The sequence below is a fragment of the Pelobates fuscus genome, chromosome 11, assembly GCF_036172605.1.
Source record: "Pelobates fuscus isolate aPelFus1 chromosome 11, aPelFus1.pri, whole genome shotgun sequence".
NCBI lineage: Eukaryota > Metazoa > Chordata > Amphibia > Anura > Pelobatidae > Pelobates > Pelobates fuscus.
Window position 1 is genome coordinate 37,170,417 of NC_086327.1, and position 17,312 is coordinate 37,187,728.

The 17,312-nt window shown below is 47.3% G+C and overlaps 3 protein-coding genes across 3 annotated transcripts; 1 reads left to right on the plus strand and 2 right to left on the minus strand.

The window, feature by feature from the left end:
* The first annotated feature begins 13,293 nt into the window (after positions 1-13,293).
* LOC134576863 (histone H3) lies at positions 13,294-13,704 on the plus strand. The gene has a single exon (XM_063435553.1). It carries the CDS (start codon positions 13,294-13,296, stop codon positions 13,702-13,704), a length of 411 nt encoding a protein of 136 aa, XP_063291623.1.
* A 751-nt stretch (positions 13,705-14,455) lies between these two features.
* LOC134576864 (histone H4) lies at positions 14,456-14,767 on the minus strand. Its single transcript, XM_063435554.1, has one exon. The coding sequence runs from the start codon at positions 14,765-14,767 to the stop codon at positions 14,456-14,458; it is 312 nt and encodes a 103-aa protein (XP_063291624.1).
* An 886-nt stretch (positions 14,768-15,653) lies between these two features.
* LOC134576865 (histone H1B-like) lies at positions 15,654-16,298 on the minus strand. The gene has a single exon (XM_063435555.1). It carries the CDS (start codon positions 16,296-16,298, stop codon positions 15,654-15,656), a length of 645 nt encoding a protein of 214 aa, XP_063291625.1.
* Between the last annotated feature and the right edge of the window lie 1,014 nt (positions 16,299-17,312).

The following is a 17,312-nucleotide window of genomic DNA, read 5'->3' on the forward strand; positions in this document are numbered from 1 at the left end:
AGAGAAAAGGGATTTTGATCCTCGTTTGTTCAGACAGGTAGCTCAGGTAGGATGTAGTAAGATCATAGCAGAAGAGCTCTTAGTCGTGGCAATTTTTAAATTACATAATTACATAATTGTATGTTATATATCTATGTTTACCCTCTAACAACAACTAAGACCAGTTATATTAAAACACACACACACTGTGCTCTCCAGGAAATCCTTTATGAAGCCTGGTGTAGGTCTGGCACAGTAAACAACAGCAATGAGTTCCGCACTCTAGGGACTTTTTCCAAAACATCAAAAACATTTCAATGCTATTTCAAATCATGATAAAAACATGACAGCAAAAATTGTCCTGATTTTAGCACCAAATTAGGAGCTAACATGTTGATCTGTGTGGCGGACCACCAGGGTATCACCTTCATGGATTCCCTTTCCCGTTGTATTAGCTAGTACAGCTTTCCACAAATACATTTGTCTAAACGTAATGCTGGGAGTCAGTGGCGTACACACGACCCATGGGGCCCCGGTGCTAAAATTGATCCGTGCCCCTCCCCCCACACTTACTCTGCGCGGCCCGGGGTCGCAACACATGGCGGCAGGCTCCGGGTTGCAGGGCTGCGACCCCTGTGACCGCGGTATGTACGCAAGTGTATGCAGATACACATACACTTAAAGGACCACTTTAGACACCCAGATCACTTCAGCTCAATGAAGTGGTCTTGGTTCCTTAAAGGACCACTTTAGACACCCAGATCACTTCAGCTCAATGAAGTGGTCTGGGTTCCAGGGCCCTCTAGTTTAACCCTGCAGCTGAATACATAGCAGTTTCGGAGAAACTGCTATGTTTCACTGATGATTAATCCAGCCTCTAGTGGCTGTGTCACTGACAGCGGCTAGAGGCGCTTCCGCGATTCTCCCTGTGAAAATCACAGTGAGAAGACGCTCGACGTCCATAGGAAAGCATTGAGTAATGCTTTTCTATGGGCGGTTTGAATGCGCGCGCGGCTCTTGCCACGCATGCGCATTGGGAGCTGAGAGGCAGGTCGGGCGGAGGGATCCCCAGCGCCAAGGGAGTCAGGCGCTGGAGAAAGGTAAGTGCTTAAGGGGTTTTAAACACACACACACTCTCACGAACAGACGCATACACACTAGCTAACAGACACACAAATTTACTGCCAAAGACACACTCAGTGACAGACAGAGACACATACACACTCACTTACAAAACACACACTCTCACTGACAAACACACACTCACTAAGACACCTAAGACTCACTAGACTCACTAACCTAAGACTCACTAACAGACTCACTAACAGACACACACAAACTAGCACACTCACACACAGACACACACACTGACACTCACTAACAGACACACACTCAATAACAGACACACACAACTAACACACAGTAACACACGCAAACAAAAACTAACACACTCACTGACACTCACTAGCAGACACAGTAACACACACACTGGCACAAAAATGTGCACTAACACAGCACTGTCCCCTGAGCGCTCTCTGCCCAGCTCCCTCGCGCATTTTTACTGATGCCGGAGCCAGAATATAACTTCATATTCCGGCTGCAGCATAAGTGCGGGGCGCGCAAGGGAGCTGATCAGAGAGCGCTCAGGGGAGAGTGCTCCCTCGCGCGCGCGCCCGGTAACACCAGGGCCGGCCTCGGGGGCCCTGATGTGGCCAGCTCCTTGTCCCCCCAGTAGAAGAGTCTGCCCACACTGGCGTACATACCGAGTCGCTAGGTGGCCGGGCCCCCTGGTGGGCCGGGCCCAGTCGCAGCTGCAACCCCTGCGACCGCGGTATGTACGCCAGTGCTGGGAGTAGATCTGGTTTATTCAGGCAAGGCACACAGAATTTATACACAGACCCCCAGCATGGGGTCTCCATTCATGGACACACAATCCTGGACACACTTTGATGGACTGCATGGTACCCTGACTGGGCACCTCTGCCAAGCTTGCTTCCTAGCTATCACTGGGACACCAGTAGTGCTATAGCCCCTACCCGCTGCAGCTTGGCTGGGGTCTATCCAAACTTTCCTAACCTGTAACAGGGTCCTAGTGATTAAGCTCTCTTGCACAGAGTATAGCTGTCTCACCCAAACACGAGCCAAGACGGGACGGAGCCTTACTGCTGAACCGGCCGGTCGCATGCTCGGGATACAGTTGCGGCCTGCGGAAGGTCGAGACGAGGAGAGACGGCCGCTCTCCCTCGGGTCCGGTTGTGGTGTGATGACCCCCCCCCCCCCCATGTACCAGCGGGGGTCATCACACCACAACCGGACCCGAGGGGACAAGCACAGCAAGAGTGGGCAAAGATGGCCGCCAACACGTGACCAAGTGTGTCCCAGACTCCAGGGATCCCATTGCCCTGGCATTTGAACGCTTTTGGGAGCAATACTGGGAACAAGCTAAACAGAGCCAAACAAGACCCACGGCTGCAACAAGCCCTCCACAGAACGGGGACAAACCACCACAGCCAGGGCGGAAAGCTGGCGCTACACAAGCGGGGAAGCGGAGGAGGAAGCCGCACAAAGCGTCCCGACACAGAGCTGACAAGCGGGTTCACTCAACTCCGTACCCCCCACATGCCTACCAAACAGCGGGGGCCTCCAACAGCCTCTAAAGCGGCTCCTACATCGGAGAAATCGGAGACGGAGCGGGCCCACCCGAAGGTAGTCACCCATCATGCACTGCCCAACACCCGATATGACCAGCACCTTGGCACAGACCTGCTGCACTCTCCCAGACGGGGAACAGGCTGAGGGTCGGACCGGCCCTGGGACAGCATGACTGTTGAGAGACGTACTCACAAACTGCTACTACACCCTGGACATTAACTGTCCCTCTTGGCGAACACGAGTACTAGCCCTTATGCATACTGCTGGCCTGTGAGGGTGACTTTATCCCAACACGAGCTTGTTATAGATAGAAGCAGCATTATCTATTTGTTTTTTGTTTTTTTTTCGTTTTATTACTCAATGGTACAGATACATCTATGCCGGCTAATTGCATGTCATTACTTAACTTAGCCTGATTACAGCCAGGCTACCAACATGCTTACTAATGTAGAAAGGTACTGCTGGGGATATCTCACCTCTATTAACGTGCTTACAAGGTGGTTTTATAGCTCACCGGTTTAACATTGTAGTCTAACCTGTTTTCAATGTTGTAAATTCTCTGATATATAGCTGATAACAATCTAACCTGGATAACCTAGTTTAACGCTGTTATTGATAATATTATTAGATATAACTCTTTGTCATGCAATAATAATCCATAAAACTGTGCTATGTTTTAATTTTAATGCCTAACCAATGTAAATCTATGTATGACGCTCTGCATGCTCTAGCTGTTGTGGCATTGTGTGCTTTATGTGATTTTTCATGCACAAATAAAATAAAGAATTAAAAAAAAAACACGAGCCAAGACTTAGTAAAGGGTGAAGTAGAACTGTGTTATCCAGTGTGTGGTGGCCACTCGGGTAGGGGCAGAAGTCTCCCAGCTACTCTGTGTCCCAGATACCGCACTTCAGCCATACCAATGTGACACTTGTCTGGCTTCAGAGTTAAGCCAGCTGCTCTAATTCGGCCGAGAACCTTCCCTACATGGATCAAATCTTCCTCCTAGGAGTCACAATTGATAGCTATGCTGTCCAGGTACAAACGTGCAAATTCCTGGAAGCCATTGAGGAACCTATCCACCATAGGTGGCTGGGACATTCTTCATCTAGAACGGCATGACCTGATATTGGAATAGGCCAAGCGGGGTGACGAATGCCGACTTGGGGATAGCCTCCTCGGCCAGGTGAATCTGCTAGTAGCCCTTGCATAGGTCTGTTGTGGCGAGATACTGTCCCCATGCTATATGATGCAATAGTTCCTCCAGGGCATGGGATAAGAGTTGGTAAGAGTCCGATCGTTCAGTCGCCTGTAGTCCACGCAGAAGAGTGTTGTTCTGTCCCGCTTCGGTACTAGGACTACAAGCCAAGTCTGAAGCCTCAATCACTCCTAGTCACAGCATTTACTGTATATCCTTCCGTATCTCTTACCGGACTGCCTCGAGAATGTGGTAGGGGTGGTTGCCTCATAGGTGCTTGTCCTGGGATTTCCACGTTGTGTACAGCCAGGGTGATGTACCCAGGGTCTTGGGAGAAGGTCTCTCGTTTAGCTTTCAATAATTTGTGGGCCTGAACTATTTCTTTATCAGTCAGTTTGTCTCCTAGTTTGACTTGAGCGATAAGGTCAACTTGGGAGTCTCCCTCTAGCAAGTCAGGTAATGGGAGGCTGTCTAGATCCTCAGAAGCTGGGGCGCACACTGCAGTTACATCGTCCTTCCTTTTTTTGTACTCTTTAAGCATATTAACGTGGAAGGAGCAGTTTACTCTCTCATCTGCACAGCTGGCTACTACATAGGTGGTATTGCAGATATGCTCCACCACCTTGTAGGGACCCTGCCATGCCGCCTGTAATTAATCATGACAGACCGGTTAAATCTTTTGTCCAACACGGAAACTACGCAGTCGGGTACCCCGGTCATACCATACTTTCTGTCACCCCTTGTCAGCTTGGAGGTTCTCTTTTACCAACTTAGCCAACTGTTCCATGTGGTCACAGAGTTTTAGCACATTCCCCCATCCCAATGCACTGTGATGAGGTCCTCGTAATCTTCTCCCATATAATAGTCCAAAGCAGTTCCTGCGGTACCTCCCAATATGCACATAAGAAGTGCGGTAGGAGTCGCTCCCAGTCTTGGCAAGCAGTGTTCTGTTGAACCGCTCGCAGATATATATATATATATTTTTTTTTTTTTTCTGCGGGTTATAAGGAGAACTCAGAATGGATTTTACTGAGACTACCTAGAAATCCCAAAGCTGACCTAAAACGGATCAAGCAGTGTCTGTTCGGCTTTTTTTCCTTTTTCCTTTTTTTTTTTTTAGAAATTGTTTATTTTAAAATTCTTGCAAATGTAACAATTGATACTTCAAAAATGTGTATAACATTGCTGCTTTAGTCATAATGTCTAGTACAAAGTTCACATTCAGTAACAGAAATACTTGTAGTCGACATAGAGGGGAAGTGAAGACCAAAAATAATAAGGGCGTTGATATTCAAATAGATTCGCTGGTAGTTCAAGGTCTCATATTATCTCCAGGTGGGTGTCACTATCGGTCTGTTTGACTGGTGTTCATGAAGTTACACTAGGGTTCCCAGGAGGTCATGTATATGTGGTATTTGCCGGTTAGTGAGAAGCTAATTTCCTCCATTGTTCTAATGCTTTCTACTCTCCGTACCCAGTCCCTAATGGTAGGTGGGGCTGTTTTTTTTTTTTTTCCAGTGGAGAGTGATAAGCAGATTTGCTGCTTTGAGCAGATGTATGTCTAGGGTCCTAGTGTCCCTTGGTATGGAGGGAGGCAATATAAGATATAGGAGTGTTTCAGGTGGGTAGGGTATGGTGGTTCCCGTTATGAGGTGTATGAGACTGGAGATCCGTGACCAGAACTTTTGGTTCACCGTGCATGACCACCAGATGTGAGCCATGTCCCCAATGGCCTCTAGTCATCTACAGCAGTTATTGGACGTGCCTGGGAATGCCCGTTTGAGTTTGGATGGGGTGTAGTGCCATCTAGCTATTTTCTTATAGTTACTTTCTTGTGTCGCTAAGCTGGTGGATGATTTTTGTGTCAGGAGGAATATTTGCTTCCAGTCATTATCTGCGAAAGATAAGTGCAGTTCGTGTTCCCAGTGTTTTTTGTAGAGTAGGTTGATTGGTTGGCTAGTGTCCTGTAGTAGGCATATGTGGTTTTGACCTGTTTCTTTTTGAGTGTGCATTGGGTGCACGTAAGTTCGAATTTGGTCAGTGCTCGGTGACCTTGTTGGGGGTATTTGTTGGTCCGCAAAAAGTGAATGAGTTGATCGTAGAGAAATTTTTGAAGGGTCGTGGGAGTTCCCTGCGGGTGTAGGGACGACAGGGGCCTAACTCCCTCATTGTCAAGGAGGTCTCGTGAAGGTAGGTATGCTGTGGTATGATATTCTCGGTTTGCCGCTCCCGATTCACCAGGCTTGAAGAGCGGATTGTGAGTCAGTGGATATAGCGGTGATGGGTATGGTGATATGTCCGCCGCCAATGACTCATGTGTGACCACATTCTCAGTGTCGGAGTAATGGTCGGGTGTTGTTTGTGCATAAGGAAGGATTGGCCAGAGTTGTGCCATGGTATTGTGTGTATGGGGACACGGAAGATGTTATTCTCTACATCTACCCATTGTTTGGTCGTGTTTTTGCCTGTCCAGTCATAAATCCTGGCCAATAGTACTGCACTGTGGTATCGTTCCACATCTGGCAGCCCCAGATCCCCCTCCGTCTTTGATCTTGTGAGCAGCTGATAGGCTAGCCTGGGGCGTTTGTGGGACCAAATAAATGTCGTAAATAGTTTTTGTATGGCAGCAAAGAAGGTTGTGGGTAGAGTGATCGGGAGAACTTGCAGCAAGTATAATATTCTTGGGAGAATACTAATTTTCAGGATATTTATCCTGCAAAACCAGCTGAACTGCGAAGTGTGCCATTTAGTAAGATCTTTGGTTCTAGCTTGGATTAGCAGGGGGGTGGGGGGTGGTTTCATATAGTCGTGAGATAACGGATGGTAGTGCTACCCCCAGATATGTTATATGCTCTGTTCCCCAGGAGAATGGGAAGTTTGATTGTAGATGTGTTTTGGTCGAGTTTAGTACTTTCAGTGGGAGGAGTTCACATTTACCTAGAGTGGCTTGAAAGGTGAACACTTTGCTATAGAGAGACATCTCCTCCAGTATATGAGGGAGTGAGGAGCTGGGTTCGGAGACCGTGAATAGCATGTCATCTGCAAATGCTGATATTTTGTGTTCTGCCCCTCCAAATTTGAAACCCTTGATGTTAGGATTTTCTCTAACTCCCTGGAGGAATGGCTCCAGGACCAGGACGAAACGAAGAGGGGTGCTATTGGAGATGGGTACTGGGAGTGAGAGTTGGCCGTTCACGAGTAGCCTAGCCGTTGGTCTGGAGTATATAGCTCCCATCCACCTTAGCCAGTTTGGGCCAAAGCCCATCTGTTCCAGGGTGGCAAGCATCAGGGACCAGTCCACCCTGTTGAAAGCCTTTTCGGCATCTCTGGAGAGTAACAGTGTCTGGGTGTTTGTGTGTTCAGAGTGATGCATGAGATTAATGAGTTTGGTGATATTATTTTTTAGCTTCTCGGCCTTGTATAAATCCAGCCTGGTCTGGGTGAATTAGCTCTGGGAGCTTGAGGCGTAGGCGGTTAGCTAGTGTTTTAGTGAATTTTTTTTAAATCAATATTTTTAAGTGAGATAGGCCAATATCTCCCACATTGGGTCAAATCTTTACCTGGTTTGGGTAGAGTGCAATAGTGGCTTCCGATGCCTGTGGGGGTATGGAATTGTCTTTAAGTAGGGAGTTGAGTGCGTCTAGGAGTGGGGGTATGAGCTGGATGGAAAAGCTCTTGTAGTATTTGGCCGTGAAGACATCTGGGCCCGGGCTCTTTCCTAGTGGGAGGGAGTGTATCACTACTTCTAACTCCTCTTTAGTTGTGGGAGAGTCAAGTCTTTGTTGTACGTTGGGTGGGATTGTCTTGGCGATCCTTTGTTTGAGGAAAGCTCTTATGTCAGTAACATCTGGGGGGAGAGTCCCTCAAGTTGTAAAGTTTGTGGTAAAACTCCTGGAAGGCTAGCATGATGTCCGCCATCAGATTTGACTTGGTCCCTTGTGGAGTCTGTATGGATGAGATAAATGTGGTTTGTCTTTGTGTTTTTAGAGCTTGCGCTGATAGTCGTCCCCCTTTGCCCCCTTGGGTATAGTATCGGTGTCTGGTAAGAAGAAGACTTTTCTTGATTTGTGTTCCATTAAGGGTGGCTAGCTCTGAGCGTTTATCCAAAAGTGTTTTATATGTGGTGAGGTCTAGGTTGTTTTTGTCTGTGGATTCAAGTGTTTCAACAAACAACCGGGCACCTATTTTAACTAGCAAATTGTCCGGCAGAGCGGCAGAGGCATATCGAGCAGTATCAGAATCGGAAATGCATCTATACGAGAAGGTCAAGGAGAAATGAATGGTTCAATACAATATAACCCCGGAAACCTACCGGAAAAACAAACAAACGAGAGGATTACGTTAAGGGCACAAAGACTACTATACCAAATGGGCATTTTGAAGCTCAGCCATGATATTCCCCTTGCAGGGCAATTAGACATTTGGAAAGCGAATCATCGGATCATACAGGGATATAGCCAAACCTTTGATATGTGTCAGCGAGTAGAGAAAAAAGGTGAATACCCGAAAGCTAAATAAAAATCCCTACCCATAGTAGATGAACCCTTTCACCGAGTAGCAGTGGATCTCATATGGCCCCTAAGTAAGTCTAGCCCATCGGGGAAGAAATTTGTCATAGCGGTGGTAGATTACGCAAGCATATACGCGGAAGCTATTGCCCTCCCAATATAAAAGCTGAACTGGTTGCAGACGTCTTGGTTAGTATATTAACCACGGTTGGGTTTCCCAGAGAAATACAATCTGACCAAGAAACCCAGTTTACAGCAACTCTGACTCAACAGATGTGGCAAAGTTGCAGAGCAGAGCCTAATATCACATCCCCATATCACCCCCAAACCAATGGATTATGTGAGTGCTTTAACGGTACCCTTAAGCAGATGCTTAAGAATTTTACCGCCACCCACATGGACTGGGAAAGGTTCTTGCCCAACTTACTGCTCGCATAAAGAGAATTCCCATAAGATTCCACTGGGTTCTAACCTTCTAACCCTTGGAATTGTTGTATGGTAGAAGAGTAAAGGGATTGTTAGACCTAGTAAAAGAGCACTGTGGAGGTGTGGGGGAGGGGGGGGGAGACATGGGAGAAGAGGGAACCTCCATTGTGCCATATGATCTGGAACTCTGGGACCAGCTGCAGGCTCTTACTGAATCCGTTCGGGAGAGCTTGAAAATGGCCCAGGAGAGACAGAAGAAACAGAAACAAAAGGTTCTGGTGCTTAAATCTACAAAACAGGATCAACTAAGGGAGGGGTTAGGTGGCAGAGAGATGTAGGGAGGAGGTGGAAGATTGAGGGAGGTGGTGAACGGTGGTAGAGTGCCTGAGGGAGAGACAGGGTGACACAGTAAGGGAGCGGTACAGTGGTGTGAAAGTGAGGGAGGGGATTCCAACTGGTGGCCCCTGGTGTCTTTGATCCCTGGTGCTCCAGTAAGCTCGCTCTACAATTTGTCCTGAGAGACTGCACAGTCTGCAACTCCACCAGGTGTGAGCTGCAGATTGTGCAGTGCCTCACAATATCCAGAAGTCAGAGCATTGAAGTGGTATCCCGCGGCGACGGTCTGATTGGCCAGAGATCGCGAGACACTGCCTAGTCAGCGGAGCTGCAGACTGTGCTGGCTTTCTGCTTCTCAGGACAGAGTGGAGGGACCTCGCAACCAGCGGTATACCGGGCAAGGTGTGGGGTCCTTGTACCTGACACAGTATGCCTGCCCTATGGCGAGTTAGGCCTTAGGCAGCCGCCTAAATCGCTGCTCAGTGCCGACTGCGGTCTCTCTCCCTCCAGTGCAGCATTTTCTATTTGAAGCTGGGAGGTAATGATAGTCAGTCACTTCCCAGCATCTCATGCTACAGGGATCCCGTTGGGCAATTAAACAGTGCTTACCGAGTCCCTCTGCAGCAATGCCCATCAGGTTTCTTTAAGTGTATGGGCTACCCAATGGGCAAATCACTACAGAACTCCAATTTTGTTCTCGCTGGACCATAGGTTCCTGCAGAAAACCAATTGGAAAAACGCTGTTTGAGTGTATACAGGCACATCTGGTGAGAAAGTGTATAATGTGTTGGCGCAATAAACAGGAAAAAAGGCAAGTTACAAAAAAAAAAAAAAAATGCTTATGTCTTTAAGATCAAAACAGGCTTATCAGATTGTCTTTAATAAGCTCAACATTTCTGCAGACACTAAAATCATCATGCTGATATTTAGATGAAGCCTCAATGGTCTAAATTGTTCTTTACTGGCAAACACCAAATCAAAAAAAAAAAAAAAAAAAGAGGATTTCCATGTATCCAAAAAGTAATCGTATGTGGACTAATGTAGATACTTTCTAAGGACAGGTATCTAAATCAGTCGGGGGTTGGCTGAACAAATGGATACAACTAAACCTTTAATAAGAATAAAGCTAAAGGGGTGGGATACCCCAAAAGAAGTCACCAATATCAAGACTTACACAAAATAAAGACAATTACAAAAATAAATCCGTACATATCCAATGTGCAATAAAGGGAAAAGCCTGCTAAATGTTCCAAAGTAAGCCTGCGCACATTCCCCATAACTAGTGGAAATGATAGAAAATAGGGTAGGTAGGCTAGATATTGCACACTAGCTGTTTTGAGGTATATATGTCAAAAAGACCTTTTAAAGTCTAGTAAAATACTAGCGTGAGCAAAAAGACGCTAGAACCACATACTAGGCTTCCATGAGTTGCAACATAGTAATAGACAGTATCAGGATGAAGTGAAACATTGTTTCAATAGGCTATAACAAAAGAGAGAAAGAAAGGGATACACTTATCGAGTGAAATCCCTGGCCATGTAGCCATTTGGTAAAGGATTAGGTATAAGATCTCCTACAGTAGCAGCTTTTATAATATCCCTAATGTGACTTCAAGCGCTACCCTGAATAAGAAGCCTGTCCCTAATCTACAGTTACTAGATATACAGCCGCCCAACGAATATCTTCTAAGATCAAGTCCGGTATCTAGGTAGACTTGAAAGTAATAGAGCGGAGCAAACTGAGCATTAGGTGGCTAAATCAGCATGTGAGTGATACAAGTGTCTAAAATGTGCAAACACGAGCAGCTCGAGATCTTCAGAGTTACAGGACAGCATGGAAAGGGTTAAGTGAAAGGAAAGCTACACGTTTGCGTGAGCTTGTGGTGGGCAGCAAGTAAGCTGTAGAGTTGATGCATGGGTGTGATGCCAGCTCTGAGAGAGACAGTGTGGGTGGCTCTTAAAAGAGCCTTTGTGTTAGCGGGTGGTCAGGGAGGCGGACATTTACTTGGCGCTGGTGTACTTTGTGACAGCCTTGGTGCCCTCAGACACGGCGTGCTTTGCCAGCTCTCCGGGTAGTAGCAGGCGCACGGCAGTCTGGATCTCCCGGGAGGTGATGGTGGAGCGCTTGTTGTAGTGAGCCAGGCGAGAAGCTTCTCCTGCGATGCGCTCAAAGATATCATTGACAAAGGAGTTCATGATCCCCATTGCCTTGGAGGAGATGCCGGTGTCGGGATGGACCTGCTTCAGCACCTTGTACACGTAGATGGCATAGCTCTCCTTCCTGCTCTTTCTACGCTTCTTGCCATATTTCTTCTGAGTCTTGGTGACGGCTTTTTTGGAGCCTTTCTTGGGGGCTGGTGCGGACTTTGCTGGATCAGGCATGATTAACGCTGTTAGCTCGCGAGCGAATAGCAAGCTGCTCCTCCGGCGGTTCTATTTATAGGCGGACCATGTAAATGAGGCCCTTCCGCTTCCCTTCCTGCGATTGGTTGCTAAAGTCAGATGACGTAAGGAAGCGGCTGTTTAACACTAGCTCCAGCAATAGATTGGTTCCCTGTATAACGTGTCTCTAATTGGCTGCTTGTAAAGTCATCCAATCACAGAGCAGAGTGTGTTTATAAATAGCCTGTGGTAGGGGAGGAGTTTTCATCTTCTTGCATTCAATCAAGAACAAACATGTCTGGCCGCGGAAAGCAAGGTGGAAAGACCCGTGCAAAGGCGAAGACTCGCTCATCCCGAGCGGGACTTCAGTTCCCAGTCGGCAGAGTCCACCGTTTGCTGAGGAAGGGCAATTATGCAGAGCGTGTGGGAGCCGGTGCCCCCGTCTATCTGGCTGCAGTGCTGGAGTACCTGACCGCTGAGATTCTGGAGCTGGCAGGGAATGCCGCTAGAGACAACAAAAAGACCCGCATCATTCCCCGCCATCTCCAGCTCGCTGTCCGTAACGATGAAGAGCTCAACAAACTGCTGGGAGGAGTGACTATCGCCCAGGGAGGTGTCCTGCCTAACATCCAGGCTGTGCTGCTGCCCAAGAAGACCGAGAGCCACAAGCCCAAGAGCAAGTAAAGCGGACAGCTGCTGCACCTGCCTCCCTCACCTACCAAACACAAAGGCTCTTTTAAGAGCCACCCACGTTCTCCACAAAGAGCCGATTAATTGTTCTGCTGCGCGCAAACCGTTCCTTGTATCTATACACACACACACACACACACACACACACACACACACACACACACACACACACCACGCTGGGAGCTCATAAGCAAGCTAAAATATTAGGGCGCTTCTGTCACAGCACTGACTGAGTCCCATTTGCAGTCCATATCCTGTCCAACATTCCAGCTATAGAACTAGTTAAAATCAATGGCTGCCATGCATGTCTATGATAAACGCAGCAGCAAATTAATGCCAATTGGGGCAAGTGTATATAGTGTACAGGTCCTCTTTTGTTAAGCGGGGCATCTCTACATGTCGCTCACTCTCAGGATTCCCCCCTCTCCCGCTGTCTGGAGGACATGCCGGGTGAAACCTACTATGAGCGTTCAAATCCTAGCGGCGCTACAGCTCTGTTGTCTGTGCTGCTGGATGAGTTAACGCAGCCTTAATAGCCTGGCCTCTCGGCTGAAAACATTGTTTCAATAAGTGGATGCTTTGTAACATTTCCTGCTGCTCTGTCTCTTGGAGCTCATTTGTATGGCTACTGAGCGTCCTGTGAGTGAAAGTCCTTTATCAGACGTGGCTTCTATCCCATCGAAAGAAGCGGCCTTTCTGCATGTGTAAGAGGTCAATGTCCCATGCACCCCTCCCCCTCGATAAAGCCTATACAGCTATTAATAAGTATGTTGGGAGGAATACGTCCATTACTGCCCACTGCCATTCCTTTCAACTAGTAGCGTCTATAATAAATGCTGTCAGGACAGGAAGGGTCACTAAAGGCTTAGATCCCTTCTTTGGGCGCGTGGTCTCAATAGATGGAGGAGGGGGGAGGGGATGAAGCAGTTGATTTGAGCGGGCATTTTGAATGTGGGGGAGGGGATGAGAAGCAGTTGATTTGAGCGGGTATTTTGAAATGATTTACTATTTGTTTTCAGCCAATCAGAACATACCACCCACTTGATGAACCAATGAAAACGCCGTATCGGCTATAAAGCCCAGGCTACAGCGAGCAGCGTTCATTCCCTTTCGTTTTGCTACAATGGCCAGAACTAAGCAGACAGCCCGTAAGTCGACCGGAGGCAAGGCTCCCCGCAAGCAGCTAGCCACCAAAGCTGCTAGAAAGAGCGCCCCAGCTACCGGGGGAGTGAAAAAGCCTCACCGTTACCGTCCAGGAACTGTGGCTCTCAGGGAGATCCGCCGTTATCAGAAGTCCACCGAGCTGCTCATCCGCAAGCTGCCCTTCCAGCGCCTTGTCCGTGAGATCGCTCAGGATTTCAAGACTGATCTGCGCTTCCAGAGCTCTGCTGTCATGGCTCTGCAAGAGGCTAGCGAGGCTTACCTGGTTGGTCTTTTTGAGGATACCAACTTGTGCGCCATCCACGCTAAGAGGGTCACAATCATGCCCAAAGACATCCAGCTGGCTCGTAGGATCCGAGGAGAACGTGCTTAAGTTGAAACCTGCTAACAAACACAAAGGCTCTTTTAAGAGCCACCAAATCTGCACTCGAACGAGCTCCAACACATTCATAAAAACGTGTCTTTTAGCCTGTGACTTTGAGCGGGCTAGCTACGGAGCCCTCACACTACAATGCTCAAATGTCCCCACATATCCCATTTTCACGTCAGGCAACGATGTAGCCATCATCTCTGCTGGTCTATTTCACTGGCGATTTTACAATAACTTCACTATTTAGAATCCATCGTGTGGAGAGGCAGCAGGAAAAAGACTACTTTTTCGCTTAGAGGAGAATACATAGTTAACACAGGAGTGCATATGCAAAGCTAGTAACAATGTTTCTATTTAAGTGGCTGCAAGCATGTATTAAATGTAGGCAACAGTAACAATACACCAAAACCAGAGCTTTCTTGACAGTGTGTGTACGTACTTGCTCATAATCTAAATGCACCTCACTAGATCATAATTTTTTACATCCCCTACCATTAACAGAAGGCGGCTCCAAATCCTCCGATGGTTCAAACATGCGGTCTACAGATACAGTGTTTAGCAACCTTTCCCGTCTAGATGTTTGGGAGCAGCCTCTACTACTATCTCCTTCTCGGTGTATCTATGTAGATAGCAGGCAATTTATCAGGTGTGGAAGGGGTTAAAGTGATTAGGTTCAGTCTTTTAGTGAAAAAGTGGGTGGCCCTGAAAAGGGCCTTTGGGTTAATGGGGTGTGCGGTAAAGTCAAGCCCGAGTTTTAACCTCCGAAGCCATAGAGAGTGCGGCCCTGGCGCTTAAGAGCATAAACTACGTCCATGGCGGTGACAGTCTTCCTCTTGGCATGCTCGGTGTAAGTGACGGCGTCCCGGATGACGTTCTCCAGGAATACCTTCAGCACCCCGCGAGTCTCCTCATAGATGAGGCCGGAAATACGCTTCACGCCTCCCCTGCGAGCAAGGCGACGAATTGCAGGCTTGGTAATGCCCTGGATGTTGTCACGAAGAACCTTCCTGTGACGCTTAGCGCCACCTTTTCCGAGACCCTTTCCTCCTTTGCCTCTGCCAGACATGGTTCTGCTCTTCTTTCTGCACGAACGATATGAAATGCTGTGCAAAGCTCTTCCTTATATACTCCTCGGACGGACCGTATGGGGACCTGCAGCAAAGGAGGCGGGCGTTTTAAATACGCCCCTTCACTTTTTTTTTTCCCTCTCAATAATATGCTTAACCCTCTCCTTCCGTGCTCGAAATGGTTCTGGCGTTTAAAACCAAAGCTGTTTATGCTTCAAAAGATTTCACAATCGTGAAATCTTTTGAAGTATAATCATTTTATCATGTCTTTAGTGTTTCTTTGATAGTCGACTTAGCTACTGCACAAGGTATCATTTCTTGGGCTTTATCACTCTTTGAATATCGAAATAAGCGCCCGTTTCACACGTGGAGAGAGGACGAGGACAGTCCCTTTTATTATCACCATGTACAAAATCGCAATCCCTAAAATATGTTCTGCTTTATTATCTTACTGAAAAAGGCAATAACATTAAATCTAGTCTGGAAGGACACTGTGTGATATTCTATATATTATATGCGTTTCTCACTAAAACTGGCCTTTCGCAATTTAATGAAGAAACACCCTCACTATCTTAGAACGGAGGGAATTTCTAAGCCAAAAAAAAATAAAAAATCAACGCTCAAGTGTAGCACTGGTATACGGGGACTTAGCCACACCGACAAGATACATTCCTGTGTAATCTTTTCGAGCACTAGATGCTGGGATTACAGGATTCATTAGGTTATTCCTGACTTTAGAATGAGGGATGGAGGGGGAACGGTATGTGTGACATGACACCAAAACAAACACGTTGCCATCACTGATATATAGCTCTGAAATGAGAATGTGGTGGCTCTTACAAGAGCCTTTGGGGTTTGGAAAATAAAATTAAATGCGAGCAAGGCTTATTTCTTTTTGGGAGCTGCCTTTTTAGCCTTTGCAGGACTCTTTGCGGCTTTGGGTTTGGCTGCCTTTTTGGCAGGGCTCTTCACGGTCTTCTTAGCCGGGCTTTTCACTACCTTCTTGGGCTTGGCGGCTTTGACTTTCTTCGGACTTTTGGTGGCCTTTTTAGCGGAGGCGGCCGGCTTTTTGGCCTTTTTCGGGCTCTTTGCAGCTACCTTCTTAGGTTTGGCTGGAGACTTGGTGGCTTTCTTCGGGGCAGGCTTCTTGACTTTAGCCGGTGCCTTTTTCTTGGTAGCCTTGTCCTTGCTCTCCGCCTGCTTTTTGTTGAGCTTGAAGGAGCCGGAAGCTCCGCTTCCTTTGACCTGGACGAGAGTGCTTTTAGTCACCAAGCCCTTGAGAGCCAGCTTGAGGCGGCTGTTATTCTTTTCCACATCATAACCAGAAGCAGCCAAAGCCTTCTTCAGAGCTGCCAGGGACACCCCGCTGCGCTCTTTAGAAGCGGACACAGCTTTGACAATGAGCTCGGACACGCTAGGACCGGAGGGCTTAGCGACTTTCTTGACACCGGCTGCTTTCTTGGGCTGCTTCTTCTTGGAGGCGCTTTCTACCGCAGGTGCGGCGGCGGGAGCTGGGGCGGCTTCAGACATGGTCACTATTCTCTATGAAGATCAAGCAATAATACGCGCCCGCAGCAGCCTCCAAATTATACATCTCCAGCTAGCATCTTATTGGCTGATCTAACCACGCTCTGATTGGATACAGTCTTATGACACACCCTCCACTGTCCCTACTCCATCTTTTCACACTCTGCTCTCACGCTGTGTTTCCGAATGGATAAAACGAATACATTTAGGTAAAATAAGAGGACGGAGGTCGATGCCATCTATCGTGGAATGTACTAAACTATCTAACCAAGAATTCATTAGCAGCTCCATGGGTCCCGAGGGTTGTCACGATCTAGCAGAGCCGGTGAAAGCTGACACATCTCCTTTGGGATGAGCCTGATGTTCTCCACAAACATTACTGTGATAACTATTAAAAGAATATATTCCAAGGTTTTCTTTCTCACTCTTATGCAAGAAAGGGAAGGGGCCCGTGTTATCAAGGTGGGTTGAAGCTCGTGTCGTAAAGAAACAGAGAAAAGGGATTTTGATCCTCGTTTGTTCAGACAGGTAGCTCAGGTAGGATGTAGTAAGATCATAGCAGAAGAGCTCTTAGTCGTGGCAATTTTTAAATTACATAATTACATAATTGTATGTTATATATCTATGTTTACCCTCTAACAACAACTAAGACCAGTTATATTAAAACACACACACACTGTGCTCTCCAGGAAATCCTTTATGAAGCCTGGTGTAGGTCTGGCACAGTAAACAACAGCAATGAGTTCCGCACTCTAGGGACTTTTTCCAAAACATCAAAAACATTTCAATGCTATTTCAAATCATGATAAAAACATGACAGCAAAAATTGTCCTGATTTTAGCACCAAATTAGGAGCTAACATGTTGATCTGTGTGGCGGACCACCAGGGTATCACCTTCATGGATTCCCTTTCCCGTTGTATTAGCTAGTACAGCTTTCCACAAATACATTTGTCTAAACGTAATGCTGGGAGTCAGTGGCGTACACACGACCCATGGGGCCCCGGTGCTAAAATTG